Source organism: Macrotis lagotis, chromosome X, assembly GCF_037893015.1.
Source record: "Macrotis lagotis isolate mMagLag1 chromosome X, bilby.v1.9.chrom.fasta, whole genome shotgun sequence".
NCBI lineage: Eukaryota > Metazoa > Chordata > Mammalia > Peramelemorphia > Peramelidae > Macrotis > Macrotis lagotis.
Genome location: NC_133666.1, coordinates 171,353,690 through 171,372,420, shown reverse-complemented (window position 1 = coordinate 171,372,420; position 18,731 = coordinate 171,353,690). Strand labels below are relative to the sequence as shown.

The 18,731-nt window shown below is 32.7% G+C and overlaps 1 protein-coding gene across 4 annotated transcripts in view; it reads left to right on the top strand.

Moving 5' to 3' along the window:
* The window catches only part of TUT7 (terminal uridylyl transferase 7), an 85,709-nt gene that overhangs the window by 14,142 nt on the left and 52,836 nt on the right, over nucleotides 1–18,731 (top strand). For all 4 annotated transcript variants that reach the window (XM_074200933.1, XM_074200934.1, XM_074200935.1 and 1 more), the window contains 6 exons: nucleotides 3,928–4,105; nucleotides 10,019–10,107; nucleotides 12,522–12,573; nucleotides 15,224–15,293; nucleotides 15,945–16,071; nucleotides 18,385–18,504. In XM_074200933.1, coding sequence (XP_074057034.1) covers nucleotides 3,928–4,105; nucleotides 10,019–10,107; nucleotides 12,522–12,573; nucleotides 15,224–15,293; nucleotides 15,945–16,071; nucleotides 18,385–18,504 — 636 coding nt within the window. The remainder of the gene's footprint in view (nucleotides 1–3,927; nucleotides 4,106–10,018; nucleotides 10,108–12,521; nucleotides 12,574–15,223; nucleotides 15,294–15,944; nucleotides 16,072–18,384; nucleotides 18,505–18,731) is intronic.

The following is an 18,731-nucleotide window of genomic DNA, read 5'->3' as shown; positions in this document are numbered from 1 at the left end:
CACCATTTTTCCCTACTCTAAGTATAAAGACCATTCTCCATGGCAGAGAAATAAGAAGCAAAATATTTGACAGCTCTGTTTTTTCTAGGTCCTGTTATCATCTTTTCTTCAAGATGGCTAAAAACCCAAAGGTCTTAAGTCTCAGCTTATTCTGAGTTTTAGCACTCCTGATTAGGACCATCACACATGCTCTGTTACTGCTCTTGTTTCCATCTTCTATAATTTTAAAAAATTATTGAATTATTTCTTACCTGGATGTCCACATTGATCACTTTCATTTTGTCCTATTTTTGTCCTTTCTTTGAAATCTTTCCAGAAATCTAGTGTATGAAACTGTTCTCAATTTAACTTCCCTTCTCTATCCCAGATTCTAATATGGAGTAGTCACTTCATAAGTTTTCCATTATTTCCACTCCTAGCAGCCAATTCCTACTTGTTTGTGAGAATCAGTTACAAGATTGAATCCTCCATTCAAAGGATGAAATTATCATTAACATTATTGTAAAAAATAATTAACGGTCCTATTCCATTAGATAAACACATAATTGCAATTGCCTATTATATTATACTGTCATGCTGGACTTATAATCTCTTTTCTCAAATTCACTGTTTTCTCCTTCTATCCAGTTAGAATGTAGTATTTCTTGTTATTACTGCTATTTCTACTTTAATTGACTTTCATCCAAATGTTCTTTACCCTACCTCCATGCTCCAGTTCAACATCATTTCTTCATAATATGCAATTTTAATTTATCCTCTCGCTTTCTTATCCCTTTTTGAATAAGATATTCCCATTCAGGACAACTTCTAATATAGAAGTCTAATATAGGTCTCCAATTCTCAGTGATGCCTATGTATTCTAGCTTGCTTTCTTTCACTTGGCACTCTAGTTGACTCTACACACAAACACACACATACACATACACACACACACATGCAATGCTGCACATCTGCATGTAGACCACTGGGACTATGTTTTTTATAACTGTCTCCTTTCTTGTATTTTATCTCTTGTGAATTTCTGAATGCCTCTACTGCTAGTCTTACAATATTTTAGTTGTACTCTATAATTTCTAGCTTGACGGATATAAGCTTAAGACCTTTTCAAATAGATTTGTAAAACTCCAGGAATATGTTTTTATTGATCCTTTGTAAGAAAGAATTTTAACTTTCTCAGGAGGCTATCATTTCTCTCTCTCTCTCTCTCTCTCTCTCTCTCTCTCTCTGCAAGGCAATGGGGTTCAGTGGCTTGCCCAAGGCCACACAGCTAGGTAATTATTAAGTGTCTGAGGCCGGATTTGAACTCAGGTACTCCTGACTCCAGGGACGGTGCTCTACCCATTGTGCCACCTAGCTGCTCCAAGGCTGTCGTTTCTATATTTTAATCTGTTAAAGAAGTTCTTGCCTGCAGTGGTGATGTTATAAGCATTTTAGTTTCTTATTCAAGGCTGAATAATTTTTTAGTAATGCTTTCTAGATTCCTTTTGGCAGTATCATCCATTTCCATGTAATTCAGCTTGAATTGTTATTATTTATCTAGGTTTTTTTGGGGGGGGGGGTTGGTCGTTTTTGTAAGACAGTAGGGGTTAAGTGACTTGCCCAAGATCATACAACTAGGTGAATATTAAATATCTGAGGTCAAACTTGAATCCAGGTCCTCCTAACTCCAGGACTGGTGCTCCTTTGTATACACCACCTAGCTGCCCTTAGTCATTTAGTTTTACATGTCTCCAGAAGGTCTTTTCTTATTTTCTAAATATTTACCTTAGAAAGATGGCTGACATCCCTATTAGGTTCACAAATAATTACCTCCAGCAGATCTTTACCAGCTTCTTCTTTTTCATATCTTCTTCTTTGAACTTTACTAAATAACTTCTTACCTGGTAGTATCTGTGCTTACACATCATCATTTCTAGAACTATCATATCCAGTTCAGCATAGCCCTAATGTGACTTTTCTTCCCATTGCTTTCTAAATCACATTTTTTTTTCCACTTTTCAGGTTTTCTGTTTCATGTCAGGATTTCCCACTATCCCTTTTTCTTTGTTTTCACATTGAAACAAGTTCAATTTTGTGGGGGTTTTTAAAGAAAACTTTTAATTTTCTTAATAGCCTAGAGTGTAAAAAAAATCAGGACAGATCCTAGCTTACACTTTAAGACAAGGTAACTGTCATTTGACCATATCATTATTATAAGAAATGCCACTTGAATTTCTGTGGCAAACAGAAATTCTTTTTGTGGAGACCTTTTAATACCCTGATAGATCTATTATTTGATTGCCCCTTGATATTCACAGCCTAACTTCTTTTCCTTTATCTTATCAATTTATAACCTTTGTCATTTGGCTATTTTATCAGTTTACCTTTTTACCAACTTCTTGCTGATTTCTATTCTTTTCTGTTTTTATTCTTTCTACCCCTTGGCTCTTTTTGTATTCCAGTCTAAATCCTTCTAATTTTTCAGCCCACTCTCTTCTTCTTTAACAAAGATCTTCCCAAGATTTCCCTCAACCAATTCAAAATCACAATAACAAAATTTTCCATTGCATTTAGAATTTCTTTTCATTCTTTAGCTTAAGGCTGTCTCTTGCTCATTTTCCTACTGAAATTAGCAGTTGAGTGATATAACTCTAAATGCCCCCTATTTTGAAATTACTGCTTATTACAAGTAAATTCAGCTGGCCCTAGAATACTACAAGAACTCCTCAGTAGGGATCCATGATTTCTCAGATAAGATAAGCCTATTAATCTGCACCAGCAGAACAAATTATATGAATAATAAGGGTTCAGAGTGAGACATATAATTGAATGAGCAGTCTATTCAGCTGGTCTGTCAATCTTGAAAATATACTTCAGATGGACAGTGAGCTAAGAATTGGATAGAAGGATTGACAGGATTCCATTTGGGAAATTATATAGTACTTTTTTAATATAAATTTTTATTGATAAATCTTGTTTTCATATCACTTATATTTTCTTTTTTTTTTAAATCTTATCTCCTCATCCTATCCCAGAAAGCCTTCCTTTATAATGAAGAAGATGAAAGGGAAATAAGTTCTACAAAACTAACCTACAAAAAAAAAACTAACCTACAACATATTTTCATTGCTCCCAGACATCTTTCTGACACATAAGTCTGTCTTTTCACCATGAATTATCTTTGCATAATAACCATATGGCTGCAGATTATAGTCTTCCATAACCTCAGAAGAATTATGATAATAGAAGAAAGACTTACAATGGGGCTAAGTAGACAGCATCATAGTACCACTGATGAATTGTGTGCAAAAGCTAGTGTAAAAAGTATAAAGAACTTAAAATCTAGATTGATTAGCCAGTCTAGTAGCTAAAAGCTAAGATTAATAGATGACTAGCAATAATGTTGTATTGGTATCGACAGAATATTAGACTAACATGTTAGGAAGAAGATTTATGCACAGATATGAATATGAATCACAGGATGGGAAAGCATTTATATCTTGCTGTCCCTCATCAACTGAAAAATGATCCCCTTGATATTTACATATTTACATATTGGATCCATCAGAGTAAGTATGAAGGTGCGGACCAGTAACCTGCACCATAATTTCTTGATATGGATGAAATCATCTAGTCAGGTACTAGACATTTAAACACCTGCTTATATATACACAGACTATATCAGTAGTAATGATGTCATTTTATAATTGCCATTTTTAATGTTTTCCCTTAATTTTTCTCTTTATTTTTTCCACAATCATTTATCCATATAAAACATATGTTAAAGTATTTATTGAATATGGCTGAAACACCTGGGAAAAGGGTGAGGGAATATAAAAGGGAACTCCAGAAACTTCCCCTTGAGCTTTGCCTCAGTGAAGTATTAGAATGAATTAGTATGTGTCTAATTGTTCTTTCTAAGTGCTTAATCTAACAATTTATCTTAAGGAAAAACATGAAGAACAGCTGCTTACTACCTTGCCTCCACCAACACCCTCCCAGATAAAAGCTATTGGTGTTGCCATTGACAAAGTGGTAGAGGAGTTTGGCTTAAATAATGAAGACTTAGAACAAAGACTTGAAATAAAACATACCATGGAAAAACTGTTCCATCAGAAGTTACCAGGTATTCTCTAGACTTGCCTTTTGATTTATATAGTTAACATAGTACTCTTGCATTACTTCTCACTGGTGGTGATATTTAACCATTAAGGGACATGGTCTGTCCTGAAGCTCTTTCTATATATTGTCCACATCCAAGGTAAAATTACTTATGCAAACTGCAGTTAAGGGTTTTTTCCCATATGACTTCTTTCTTAATCACACATGCTACAAGTTTTCCATGTTGGATTGTCAACACAAAATTCTCATATTTTATATCACTATATTCATATTTAAATATGAAGGTATAAAATATATCTCTGTATTTTACATAGGTATAATACAGAGATAGAAAATATTCCTTTCCACTTTTCACCTATTAAAAATAATTTTGAATTGAGTAAAAGCCAAAATTTTTGTCATTGGACAAAAGTATTATCTAATACCTCTTTATTACATAGAGGTGACCCTGAGTTTTCAAAGGCTTAATGCCTTTGGAGTACAAGCTCTGGAAGCCTCTACCATGCTATAAAGATTATGACTATGTTCCTGGGGACAAACTGCTTTTTTTTTTTTTAGACCAGCCTAGCTAATTATTGAGAGGCTCATCACCAGTAGACTGGCCACTAGGTAAAGAATTCTCTGACTTTGGCAATCCATGTAATTAATACACAAAATGATGTATACAGTACAATGTTGGAATCGTAATTTTTAGATTATAAAATTTATCTTAGGTGTTGAAACTCTAAAATGTGAACACATCATCCAGGCACAAGTAAATGGAGGAACTTAATTTTACCACTATTAATAATCCCCACAACAAACTGTAACAGAAGATAAAATGAAGTTAAAACTACATGGAAAGATGGCTCCCATGTTGTTCTTGAAAAAACAAATAGAAGAATTGACAAAATTGGTTTTTATCTTTTTTTTAATCCAAAGCAAGGGGCAGTTGATCATCTTATTTTGTTGAGATCATGATGAGCATAAACCAAAAAAATCACCCTGAAGACAATTATAATTTATGTATTATCTGTTGCAAAGGAAGAAATTCTTTGAAGACCCTCCAAATTAAATCAACATAAACATTGTCAGTTACTTCAGCACAAAAATGGTATAGAGAACAGTGAAAAATATATTAGAACTCAGAATTTTAAAAAATGAAAGAAGAGCAATGGCTAATAGACTATATACACTGCTACACGTCATGAATACTTTGGGAAGAAAGTTGGGAGACTTTGAGCATTTCAGCACCAAATAACATGATAAAAAATAAAATTTGTTATATATTAACAGGGAACAATTATCCATGCTGGAACTTATTCTCAAATAAGTTTTCTCTTTATATTTACACCATTGACTTATTAGAGCAAAAATCTGAAACAATACTTCATGAGAAAAATGAATAAAATTAAGAAAGTATGATACAATTAAAACGGCTCCAATGTATTTTTTAAAAGTTAAAATTTTAATAGTGTTGATATAAAAAAATAGGAAATAGATAAAGAATCAAGTGTTATAAATTGATTGCCATAATTAGAAGACCAAAAGAATCTAGAAACCCTTAGCCAACAATCTCCCTTCCGAGCAGAAAGATATGATAAAAATCACTTTATGGGGCGGCTAGGTTGCACAGTGCATAGAACACCAGCCCTGGAGTTCAGGAGGACCTGAGCTTAAATCTGGCCTCAGACACTTAATACTTACCTAGCTGTGTGGCCTTAGGCAAGCCACTTTAACCCCATTGCCTTGCAAAAAAACTAAAAAAAAAATCGCTTTAGAATATAAAAATATTTTAGAGAATGACAGGAGGATTATGAACAATATGACTTTCATAAAACAAGGAGATTCAGTGATGGGGGGAAACAAGATATCATTTGAGAGGAAATCCATTTAGCCAAGAGCATTTAAAGATCAAATTTGAACAAGGATATCAGATGAGAAGATTCTAAAGAAAGAATAAGACTTAACAAGATTTCTGTGATAAGTTAGCAACTTAAATGACAAGTAACATTACCATTTTTGAATTCTTAAAAAAAAAAGTTACCAATGTGTCTTATTAGAAAATGAAAATGGCACTGAAGAAAATAAATATGAGAAGAACAGTTGGACCCGACCAAAGGCACACAAAAGAATTTATATGAGAAATGACAAAAATATGAGTGCCCTTCAAAATGAGGAATATACTAAATTTTAAAATCGATGAAAATACTTAATAGGGCTTGTGTAAATACAGGCACATATATGCACTACTGATAGAGCTAGAAATTTTTCTAGAAAATGCTTTAGAAATATACAAAAGTCACTCAGCTCTCTCTATATATATATCTCTTGACACAGTGCAACTCCTAGTAGGCAAATGATCCAAGAAGATGAAAGCTATGTTTTCCCAACATACAAAAATATTTATAGCAATACTTTCTGTTGCAGCAAAGAACTAAAAAGTGAATGCTTATTGATTAGGAAATGACTGAACAAATAGTAGTATGTAAATGTAATTGGATATAACTGTGCCAGAAGAAGTGGCAAATATGAAGAGCAAAGACAAAATTAAGAAGACTTGCATAAAATAATGCAGAGTAATATAAAAGCAAAACCAGAATAATAATTTACATGGTGAACATAATATAAAACAAAAAAAAACTTGCCACTTCAGAACTCTCAGTGACTACTAGTGTCTTTAGAAGTCTGAAGATATATACCTTCTGTACAGAGTCTCATGGTGAACTGCGAGTTAATAATTCAGGAAGCATTTTCAGACACAACTAATGTATATAACAAGAAGGAAAGAACATCAATAAAATAATATTTAAAAGGAGGAAACAATCATAGCCATTATTACTACTCAAAAGAGCAATAGCAAAAATAGTACTTCCTGATCCATATGCCTGGGTTCTCCATCTCTACAATATATGAAAATAAGCCACAAAAAGTTAAGAGCATCTTTGATGAAGGTATAAAAAAATAAATGACTAGGATTTTGCAAATGATATTCTATGATATATTATATCTTATTTATAGCCATACAGCTTCAAGAATTTTAAAAAACCACTGTGGACTTACTTTTTTAAAAAAAGCTAGAACACAGTGCTCCTATAGAGGGTCTCCATTATGATGTCACCTATGCATGTATTAAAATCATAAAATGGAGTACAACAAACTTTTTTTCTAAAAGAATTTATTGAATTTAACAACAATAAGCTTTAAAAATTTCAAACAAAGCATAGAATAGATGTTTGCTAACTAAAGGTACTTGCTGCTATCATGGAGAATGTCCACGTAAAGTCCAAATTGTCTTCTATAATTTTCCTTTTAGATAGTGAAGACCTCTGGATGTTTCTATTTGTGGATTATATTGTGTTGATTGCATCATGCCCCAAATTTTGTAGCCTCCTAAATAAAATCCACAATCATTCAAAAGTTGAACCACATGGGAAGAAACTAGAATTTATCACAAATGTGGTCAAGATATAGGGCTGATCCATCAATTGTTATGTAGAACATGGACTGCAGACAGATAGTAAACTGAGCCCAGAACTGAAGAAAAGAAAGAGAACTTGCTGGTTTGCACTTGGGAAACTTCACATTAGCATTCCTAAACTTATTTCTGAAATACATACCCATCTTTATCTCATTGGCATTCTTTCATTGGTGTTACATGGCTGCAAATGAAGAATACCACATTCCTCCAAGGCATTAAAGTTGTGAATTCACCAAAAGGACGATGGAGAGATATATATTGGGTGTGAATAGTCTGCAACAAATTACCAGTAAAATAATGTATATAAGAAACAGTATTAAAATTATATTAAATAGATGTATAATCAGAAAAAGAAAAATGCTAGTTAATAGCAAGACAGAGGATTTCCACACAACCTGCATTTATCATAATAATGCCGACATAATATCAGACTACTTATAAGGCCTAAATTAAAGACTACAGCTGAACTTAATTGTGGAGTGTTGACTTAGAGGAGGACATGGACAGTAGGCACACAAGTTTGAAGGCATGGATGTATTGTGTTCTGCACTGCTAGAAAGAACACTCCTGATCAGTGAGATCCAAGATTTATCTAGATATAGAACAAAGATAAATCTTGGATCACTGTGATTTTTTTTTTTCCACATGCAAAAATAAGTTTAGTTAAGCCACAGAGGCAGTTATGGTGAAATGGAAAAACCACTGGATTTGGAGTCTCAGGCTCTGGGTCCAAATCCTGATTCTATCACTATTAACTATATGACTTAGAGTAAGTTACTTTTCCTCTCTGGGTCTCAGTTTTGTAAATTGGCTCCTCATTTGTAAAGTTGTTTGAATTAAATGATTTTTAAACATCATGAACTATTTTTTAAGAAACAATTGGAAATGAGTGTAGAAAAGATTCTTTGTGAGTTTATTCGTTGTAAAATATTGATTTCTCAAGAAGTCTGCAATATTACATAATCTCTCCTGTTTTAAGTTTTTCACTGTTTCAATGTGTTTTGTTTTTTCTGTGTTAGTTTAGGCAAGTGATTATGGGTGTAGCTGTCATGGCATTATCAAAAGAATCATCAGTTATGTCTAAAAGAGTACTATTAATTCCTTTTTACCTTTAACAGTACTGTAAGGCTTATGTGTACTTTAATAGAAATAAAGAAATTTTTTTTCTTATTGATTTATCCTGTGCCTTACTTTATATGCAATAAAATGCCTCTCTGAAAAGTTAGCTGCAAAGTAAATCTTTTTTGCAATTATTAAATTGAATAGATTTATAATGGGAAAATTTTGTAGTCCCAAGAAATAAGTCACATGAAAACAAAAAAAAACCTTTAAAATTACATGAAGGAAGAACAATAATTTTCTGACAAAAATAGTAATACTCAAAATTAAGTTGCACAGTACAAATAAAGAATATAAACTTAAAATATTTTGCCAGAAACTGCATTTCCTTGAGGCTCGATCTACTGGAAAGGGGGATGTGTCCTGTCTTGTATAGTCTTTTAAATTCAATCTATGCCATTGTAAGTATTCTTAAAGAGTTGTTGTCTCTAAAGTGATTATCTTGTGTAAATATTTTTGTGACATGTACTTGTATATTTTATGAGGTATTATGAGAATGATTCAGGTTACAAAAGGATTGATTCCATGATTTGTTTCCCAAAATAGTAATAGTTCACAATTTTACAAGACTTGAAAGTTTACAAACCACCTTCCTCACAACAACCCTCTGAGGTATTAGTTTTATAGGATTTAGCCCTGAAAATAACCTTAGAGGTCATCTACGTTAGTCCCCACCTTACAGATGAGGAAACAGATGCCCAGAGAAATTGTGACTTGCCCAGAGACACATAGCTAGTTAGTAAGAGAGCCAAGATTCAGACCCAGGTCCTCTGCCTCCAAGTCTGCTGCTCTTTCCACTTCACCACAACGCCTCTATATGGTTAATTATTGACAGGATCTTGTTTTAAAAAGAAAAGAATGAAAGAAAAAAATAAATGTGGGGTTAGAATGAAATGTAATATTTGTTTTTGTTTCTCAGTCCTTTTAAGGTTTCAAATATTAAACCAAAATTAGATTTTATCTTCTATGTTTTTCAAAATAATGTCAGTTTCTCATAATGCTGTATTTGAATCTCTAATCACATTTAATTGTAATATTTTCTTGAAAGTGTGCAAATCTATGAATTTCATTTTCTGCATGAAATATAAAATAATTAAATGAAGAAGCAATTTCTTGGCTTAATTAAAACTTATTAAAAATATATATACTTTAGTAGTGAAACTAAGCTATACTGAACTTGGATACTCTTTATTTGTCCTGAATTTAATTTATATTTGCTTTTATATGTGAACCTATTTAATTTGATTCCCTCTTTTGGGGAAGGAAAAGAAAGCTCACCTTTTTTTTGGGAAATCTTTATAAATTAAATTTTGCTGATGAGAGTATTTTTATTTTTAGATTGTTCTTTAAGATTGTATGGGTCATCTTATAGCAGATTTGGTTTCAAAAATTCGGATTTAAACATTGATGTTCAATTTCCAGCCACCGTAAGTAGGAAATTTTTTTCTAAAACCATAGAAAATTGTGATGAAATTTTTATGAATATGAATTTTATAAATATATTCTGTTAACTTTATTTGAACTCTTTCTCTGGAGTGATTTTTAGATAAACACCAACATTAATTGAAATTGTGCCAGCTTTCTTGGACATTTCAGCTTGTTTTTTGTGGTAGCCATTTGCCATACCTTATAAATAACCTTTGATTTAATGAAACTTTATCTTTGAATATATGATCTTAATAGTCTCTACAGGTAGCTACCAAGCTGCTGTTCTGTTGAATCTGACAGTTTGCTAGTTTTTGTTTACTTGAAAAGAAACTTAAAAATTTCCTGGTAATGAGTTTTTGTTTTTGTTTTAGTTTTCTCTCACAATATACATCCTTAATAATAACAAATTTATTAAATATAAAGCACTGTACTAAGTTATCATTATGACTATAAAGATTGGTAAGTTTTGCTCACAAGGAGTTTCTTTATATCCAACAGTCCAATGTTCTTTAATTTTCTAGTCTAATGGTTATCAGATTTTTTAGTCTCAGGACCCTTTAACAATCTGAAAGTTTATTGAAGATCCCCAAAACTCCAATCTATTGACTTTTACCATGTTAGAATATAATACTGTTAAATTTTAAAGTATGTATTAATTCATTTAAAAATAACAAACCTATTTCATGTTAACCTAAATATCATTTATATGAAAAAAATAACTACTCAAACAAAACTATTTAGTGAGAAGAATGATATAATTTTGCATATATATATATATATATATTTTTTTTTTTTTTTTTTTTGCAAGGCAGTGGGGTTAAGTGGCTTGCCCAAGGCCACACAGCTAGGTAATTATCAAGTCTCTGAGACCGGATTTGAACCTAGGTACTCCTGACCCCAGGGCCAGTGCTTTATCCAACTGCGCCACCTAGCCGCCCCAATTTTGCATTTTTTTGCAAATCACTTTAATATTTGATTTAATAGAAGACAGCTACATTTTTGTCTCTGCTTCTATTTTAATTCTGTTGCTACATGTTGTTTTGATTGAAGTATGTGAAGAAAATCCAGCCTCACACAAATATATAGTAGGAAAAAAAGGAGAATTATTTTAATAGATAGATAATGTTTTAGTATTATTGCAAAAAATAGTTTTAATCTAGGAGACCCCTAGGGATTCATGGACCATAATTAGAAAACTGCCACTCTGGTCCAATTGCTCTTTTAAATTACATGACCTTTGGTAATAGTTGTTGTGGATCATAATATGTAGTAAACTTTTAAGGAGTCATGGTGAATATGTTTGAAAAGATTCTAGTAATAGAATTTTAGAATTGGAAGAAACCTTAGAGATCACTTCGTTTACTACCTCCCTTTCTCCTCATTTGCCAATGAGAAAACTAAAACTCAAAGTGATTAATTTATTCATTCAGGCCTGGAGATAATGGGAAAGCTGGGCTTGGTACCCAGGATATCTGATCCATTCAGATTTCTCTATATATAATCAGGATTAAGAACTAGAAGGAACCTGTCTCCTCCTTATCTAATCTAACCCTCTTATTCTTCTTTGATCTTTATATATAGCCTCCTCTTCTTGTTACTCATAATTGGGGGGGGAAGTCCCAACCTCACAGAATATTTTTTAAACATTTTTTCTATAGCATGTTATTCTTTTCATAATTTGGAATATACAAATATAGTCAGAAACTTTGCTAAGGTTTTCCTGGTAATATTATGCCCCTTTGAGTAAAAACTGAAAAGTCTCTCCTTTTAATAATATTATCTTTGGTCACCCAGCATAGTTGAGGAACTAGTTGTTCCAAAGAACAGAAATGGAAATGCTGATTGATGTCAGTATAATAATAATCCTCCCATTGCTTTCTGTATTTCCACTACTTTACTCCTCCCCCCTGCCATCGTGCTAATGCTTTATTCACTTCATTTCCCTAGTTTTCTCCATACCCATGGTGATTGGTTTTTATGATTACTTGGGTAACTCACCAACCAATCATGAATTGAAAATTGGAAGCCTTTAAACTCTGAATGTTCTAATCAGTTATCACCCAATCATAATACTTCTTATTTGATCCTTATGACTCTGGGTGAGCTATTCCCCAAAGCCTTCCACAGATGAGGTACTATTCGTTATTTATTATTCCAATTGCCTAGGTGCCCACTTTCCAAACTGTAACTATGTAATAGTTGTTGATCTGGTTATTTTCATCATAGTTTAAAAGAGAAAGTTTTGTGTCCAAAAGAATAAATACCTAATACACATATACCTTTGTAATTATTAGACTTTTCATTTTAGTATCAGTATGTATATTTGTTTTGAACTGTATATAATCACAATTAAGATTAAACCACTTATAAACTTGTCTGTCTCATTTTTTGATGTATTTGGATTATTTCATAGATGACTCAACCAGATGTACTCTTACTTATTCAAGAAAATTTAAAGAACAGTGGTAAGAGTTATATTTTTTATTTGTATTCTTAAAATTATTTGTGTTGAAATTGACCATTTAATCCTGACATTTTGAAAAAAAGAAACATGAGATATATATATATAGTATGAATATATGTGTGAAAGATAAGTCCCCTAACTCAAATTCTTTTCATTCTTCCAGGCTATAAATCCTACTAGTTAGTTGTATTATAAATAGTTTGTTAGGTTAAGTATGATCCTGTTATGGATGAAACGTGTTCCAAAAAAATGAATTAGATTTTAACCTAATATATTGGACCTAATATATTTGTTTGGGACATAATTTAAGACTTTTATAAATCATACATACTTAAGAAGTTAGAATAGCATGAAAGATAATGGAATTTTGAGATTTTATAGATAAGTACTTCCCTCCACCCTATTTATTTTCTACAAGAGAAGATTGAGACCCAAAAAAGTTTAAGGGACTTGCTTAATTAATATCATTTGAACTAAGCCTAACCTTCTTGACTCCCAAGACAACATTCTTTCCATTGTACCATGCATCTTTAAACCCCCTAACTCTTATAGTGATGAGTTAAATAAATTTAGAGAGCTTCAGTTGAAATAAATGACAGTCTGCAACTTTAAAATATGTAAATTATTGCCTATTCCCTTTTACAATTGTTCTTTAGCTTTGATTTGCATGCATACATATATATTATATAACCTCATCTTTGCTTCAAACCTGAAGGGAATTTTGAAGCAGTCTGGTGGTCAAGCTAAAGTTTTTCAGTTGCTTAATGCAATATCCATAAGTAATTGTATTTATAGGTGAAGGGAATCATTGTCTAATAATTAATTTGCTGCCTACCCATAGCATCTCAAAAAGGCATTTTTAATAAAACTTAAGCATTGAGCCTAGGAAGTAAAAGTAGACACAAGCGGTTTATCCTATTTTCATCACTAAAAGTTCCTAAAGAAGAGAAGATGACAAAGTTTAAGTAAGAAGAAATGTCAATCTAGGCATCATTTATCAATTTGCCAGTTATTGATGGCAAGTTGCAAAACACTCTTCTGTTTTTTATGGTCAGAGTACAAAAGATTATATTAGTTGTGATATCCAAGTTATTTTGGTATAGTGTAAAAGATCACCAATTTGGGAGTCAGAAGCACTGGATTCAGTTCCCAGCTCTGCTACTTTTACTTCCCTTGTGGAACTCATGTAAAATGTGAAAATATCACTATCACTGGAGTTGGTCTTTTCCATATCTCATTTTGATTTTTCCCAAGATCCATCAATCAGCAAGTATTAAGTGCCCATTCTGTGTCAGCCACAAGCCCTGGGGATACAAAGACTTAAAAACTGAAAAATAGGCCCTGCTTTTAAAAAATATACAGGAAAGACTACAAGAAAACAATATAATCCATATAAATACCAGGAAGGGAATAATAATCGGGACTCATTTACAGAGAGAACATCTTGATAAGGAAATGCCCTCAATCTACGCAGCTTACAGCTTCAGGAGTCGTGTACAAGACTGAACCACCCATTTCAGATCACACAGTTTGTGTGTGATAGGATGTAGCAGAGGCAGGACCTGAAGCCAAGCCTTTTGGCTCCTGGACCACTTCTTTCCCATGGAGGTTATTAGCATAAATGTCCAAAAGCTTTCTTTTTAAAATAGTAAGTTTGATGATTATAGATAAGTGGTAGGAAAAATTTTAGTAATATTTATAATATTCAAATTCTTAAGTGTCACTTAAGTATCATGGTCTGCTACCCCTTTAAAAATTAGTAGTATGATGTAATATGGTCTGCATGCTTTCCTAACCAGCCATCAACTTTTCCCATGGCATTTTAAAAAATCAAAAAGAAAATTTCTCCAATAAACACAGTTACTGGAGAGTCTGAAGTTTGTTGGGTCCCTTAGTTCAAGAATTCCAAGCAAATGTATGGATCTCAACACTAAGTTTGGCACTAATTTGGATGGCTCCAGGAGCAGGGTCTCACCTGACTGTCCAAGAGCCATCCTAGGTCAAAAATGGAGCAAGTCATAGTTTCCATGCCAATCAGCCGGTGGATTAGACCTTTCAGATGTGCTGCATTTATGTTTGAGGACCTTGTACTTGAATCTTTCATTTTTATACAAAGTCAAAGCCTTTTTTTAAAGAATGATTTTATTTATTTTGAGTTTTACAATTCCCCCCCCCCCCCCCCCCGCAATCTTGCTTCTCTTCCCCCACCCCCCACAGAAGGTAGTCTGTTAAGGCTTTACATTTTTTTCATGGTATGCATTGATCTAAATTAAATGTGATGAGAGAGAAATCATATCCATAAGGAAGAAAAATAAAGTATAAGAGATACATAATACATAATAAAAATAAGGGGTTTTTTTTCCCCAAATTGAAGGTAATAGTCTTTGGTCTTTGTTCAAACTCCACAATTCTTTCTCTGGATACAGATGATATCCTCCATTGCAGACAGCCCAAAATTATCTCTGATTGTTGCACTGATGGAATGAGCAAGTTCATCAAGGTTGATCATCACCCCCCATGTAGATTTAAAAAAAAAAAGCTCTCTTTTAAACACCAAAGCAGAAAAGTCTCTCCTAGTTCTTGCACTTTTATCCAGTTCTATTTTTACAAAAGCTTTTATTAACTTGCACAATATTTTTTTCTTTCCTCAGAATCTTTCACTGATATTGATGCAGATTTCCATGCTAGGGTGCCAGTGGTGGTGTGCCGAGAAAAACAAAGGTCTCAGTTTGTATCTACTATTTATAGGCATTAAGGTCATATAGATCAACAAGCAAACATATGTAATTGTCTAAGTGATTCAATTTCCAGAATAAGTTGATATATACATTATTATTTCATAAATTTACTTTTGACATTTGCTATATTTTGGGCAATTTGGGTAGAAGTCACTTTATTTTTAGTCAATTCCATCAAAGAAAATAGTTTTTTTGTGGGGGAGCAAAGATTTCATTTTAATTAATGTGACTAAAACTGATCTGCTGATTTTTCATCACTCCATTTTGGATGCATTTTGCAGCAATAGTGTATTAGCATGAAAATGTCCAGCTGTCGGTCTATCCATCTGTAGTCACATAAAAAGCAACACTTACTCTTTGGTAGGTGTGAATGTCTGCTTTTCCCTGGACACAGTTGTCCTGTTTTGTGAAACACATTTCTACTGTGCCTGTTTTTAATAGAAATTAGCCTTTCATTCATGCCTGTTTCTTAGAAACACTTTTCATATGTTGAACTATGAAGTAGTTTCAGCTCAGTAGGGGTTTTTTTTTAGATGCCAAATGAAGTTTTCAAACTTTTCTGATAATCTTAATATGAGGGAAGAAAAACTAGTTCTCTATCTTGAGGTTTTCTTTTGTTTTTTCATTGTTTTAGTGGCCTCATGTGTAAAGTGAGTGCAGGAAATGAAAATGCTTGTCTGACCACAAATCATTTAGCTGCTCTTGGAAAACTAGAACCTAAACTTGTCCCTTTGATAATTGCATTCAGATACTGGGCAAAGGTAAGTATGGATTCTTGAAAAACAGTATCCTATTTGTACATGCAATATGCTTTTAAGTTTTTAACCTTTTTTTTATTTGGATGAGTATCAGAATCTGTTTAAGACATTAGTAATTTCTGGGCAAATGGAAGACATGTTGAAATCCAAAAAAGGAAGGGAAATTTTGATGTTTTCATTTTCTTAAAATTTTTTCATTATACTTGAAACAGTATATTAAATAGTCTCCCTTTAAAAAAGTCAAAGAAAATATTACATTTTAATTATAGTTTCTTGATTTAGAGCCAAACAAAAACAAGGATGCATTCTCAAAGTCTGAGATTTTAAAATTAGGGTAATTGAAATAGTGATAGAAGAATGCTGAAAAATTTTAAAGTCAAAATGAACTTTTAACATTTAAAACTACAAATGATTATATAATCATAAAAACTTTCAATAGTTGAGTAGCTGGCACATTAAAGTTGTTTCTCCTGTATAATTGTCTGGACCAATAACCTGCTGCCCTTTGTACCCAGCCACCAGATTAATTAGTAAATGACTAATGAATTTGTATTTTTTTCATGATAGTGATAATCAGTATAGTTTTATCCACCAGTATTCTTAAGAGTTTCCAGACACCAAATTGAACTTACTTGTATCTTCCAAAAATGGATTTGGGTTCAAATAGGGTGACCTGGATATTTGCATGACAATTGATAGACCTCAAACTCCTGAGGTACAGTGGTGGTGGTAGTGGTGATGATGGTGATGTTGATGATAAAGGAATCACAAGTATATAGTTTCTTTGACTTACAAACTTCCCTTACAATAATTCTGTGAGGTATACAGGGAAAAGATGGCACACCCAATTTATAGATGAAGAAACCAAGTCTCAGAGGCAAAATTCCTCCAAGGTCACATAACTAGTGTGATTAAAACCAAGATTCAAATTTAGTTTTCTCCTCAGTTCTTTTCACTGCTTTTTCTCATTTACTATAGAATGGTCATATATAATTTACATTTGTTATTGGTAATATGAGTCAGTAAGGTTTTTTAATTACAGAATATTATATTTGTATGATATTTTCCCAAATAATGGAAATTGAATGGTATTTAATCACTTTGAATTAGTCACATTCTCAGAATGGCTAAATGCACCAAGTTATTTTTGGCCATTCAATGAGAGTCAGAGTGATTTAAAGGCATAGTTAGCTAGGTGTATAGATAAGAATAGTGGGCATGGAGTCTGGAGGACTCATCTTCCTGAGTTCAAATCTGGTGTTAGACATTTACTAACTGTGTGAGCTTGAGCAAGTCACTTTATCAGTTCCACATGTGTAAAATGAGCTGGAGAAGGAAATGGTAAACCTCTCCAGTATCTTTGCGAAAAAATCCCCAAAAGGAGTCACAGAGAGTTGAAAAGGACTGAAATGATTGAACAACAAAAAGTTAATTCCTTTTGAAAAACACTGAGCTTTTTTAAAGCTTATTTTTTTCAGAGCTGTGTTTCAAGAAATTAAAAATGAAAACTGCACAGGTCAAAAAGTAAATTGTCCCAGCTTTTTGAAAATGATAGATGATTAAAATAAAATTTAAAAAATCTAGCCCCTAAAAGTTAAAACAAAATAAGCAGCAGCCAGAGGCCATCACCAGTCATTTTGACTTTCATCTTGCCATGAACTTTGATATCTTTGGAGGAGAGAGTGAGGCTGATGACTTTATTCAATTTTGCCTCACTTAAATCCAGTTCATGCATATCATTGATCTTCTTCAAGAGCTAAGGACAAACAATAACACATAGTTTCTTTTGTAAAAACCAAGTTAGGTGTACAGCTGATAATTGGTGGCACAGTGGATAGGGCACTGGACTTGGAGTCAAGAACTTCAGATCTGTCCTCACTAGCTGGGTGAGCTTGGACAAATCAAAAATCTTTCTGATTTAGTTTCCTTATCTGGAAAATGTAGGTAATTATTAGCATCAACCTCTCAGGATTATTATGAAGATAAAGTGATATATCTGTGAAGAGATTTGCAAATCTCAAAATGATATATGTGCTGGCTTTTATTCAACTTCGCTCACAATAAGAATCCAAACCAGTGATTTGTGCTTTTGTAACCACCAGAGTGTTGGACTTTAAAGCAAATTAAATCAACAAATTTGCTCAGTACTTCCTATGTGCATATGACCCATCTCTTTAAAAAACATTATGCTAAGTCACTTACACTTCACTCACATGGTTTTCAAATTAGTGAAGATTATTTTTTATATAGATAACCGTTCTTAGAGAATGAACAGTTTAGTGGAAATACTCATAATCTTTTTCTCTTTTATTTTAGCTCTGCTGTACAGATCATCCTGAAGAAGGGGGCTTACCACCCTATGTATTTGCTTTAATGGCCATTTTCTTTCTTCAACAAAGAAAGGAACCAGTTTTACCTGTATATCTAGGATCATGGGTAAGTTTCACTTTATTCAAAATTATGAAATTGTATCTTTTGCAATAAATACATTTGCTTTGAAGCAATTGAATTTATTTTTCCCTTTTCACCAGGCTAATTCATTTCAATTAAATGTCTTTGGGGAACATTCAAAATTTAGACAAAATTTTGCCTTCAGTGAGTCCATTAGAGACTGAGTGTTCAGGGAGAGGGGAAAGAGGAGGACCATTGAAATTGATCTTTAA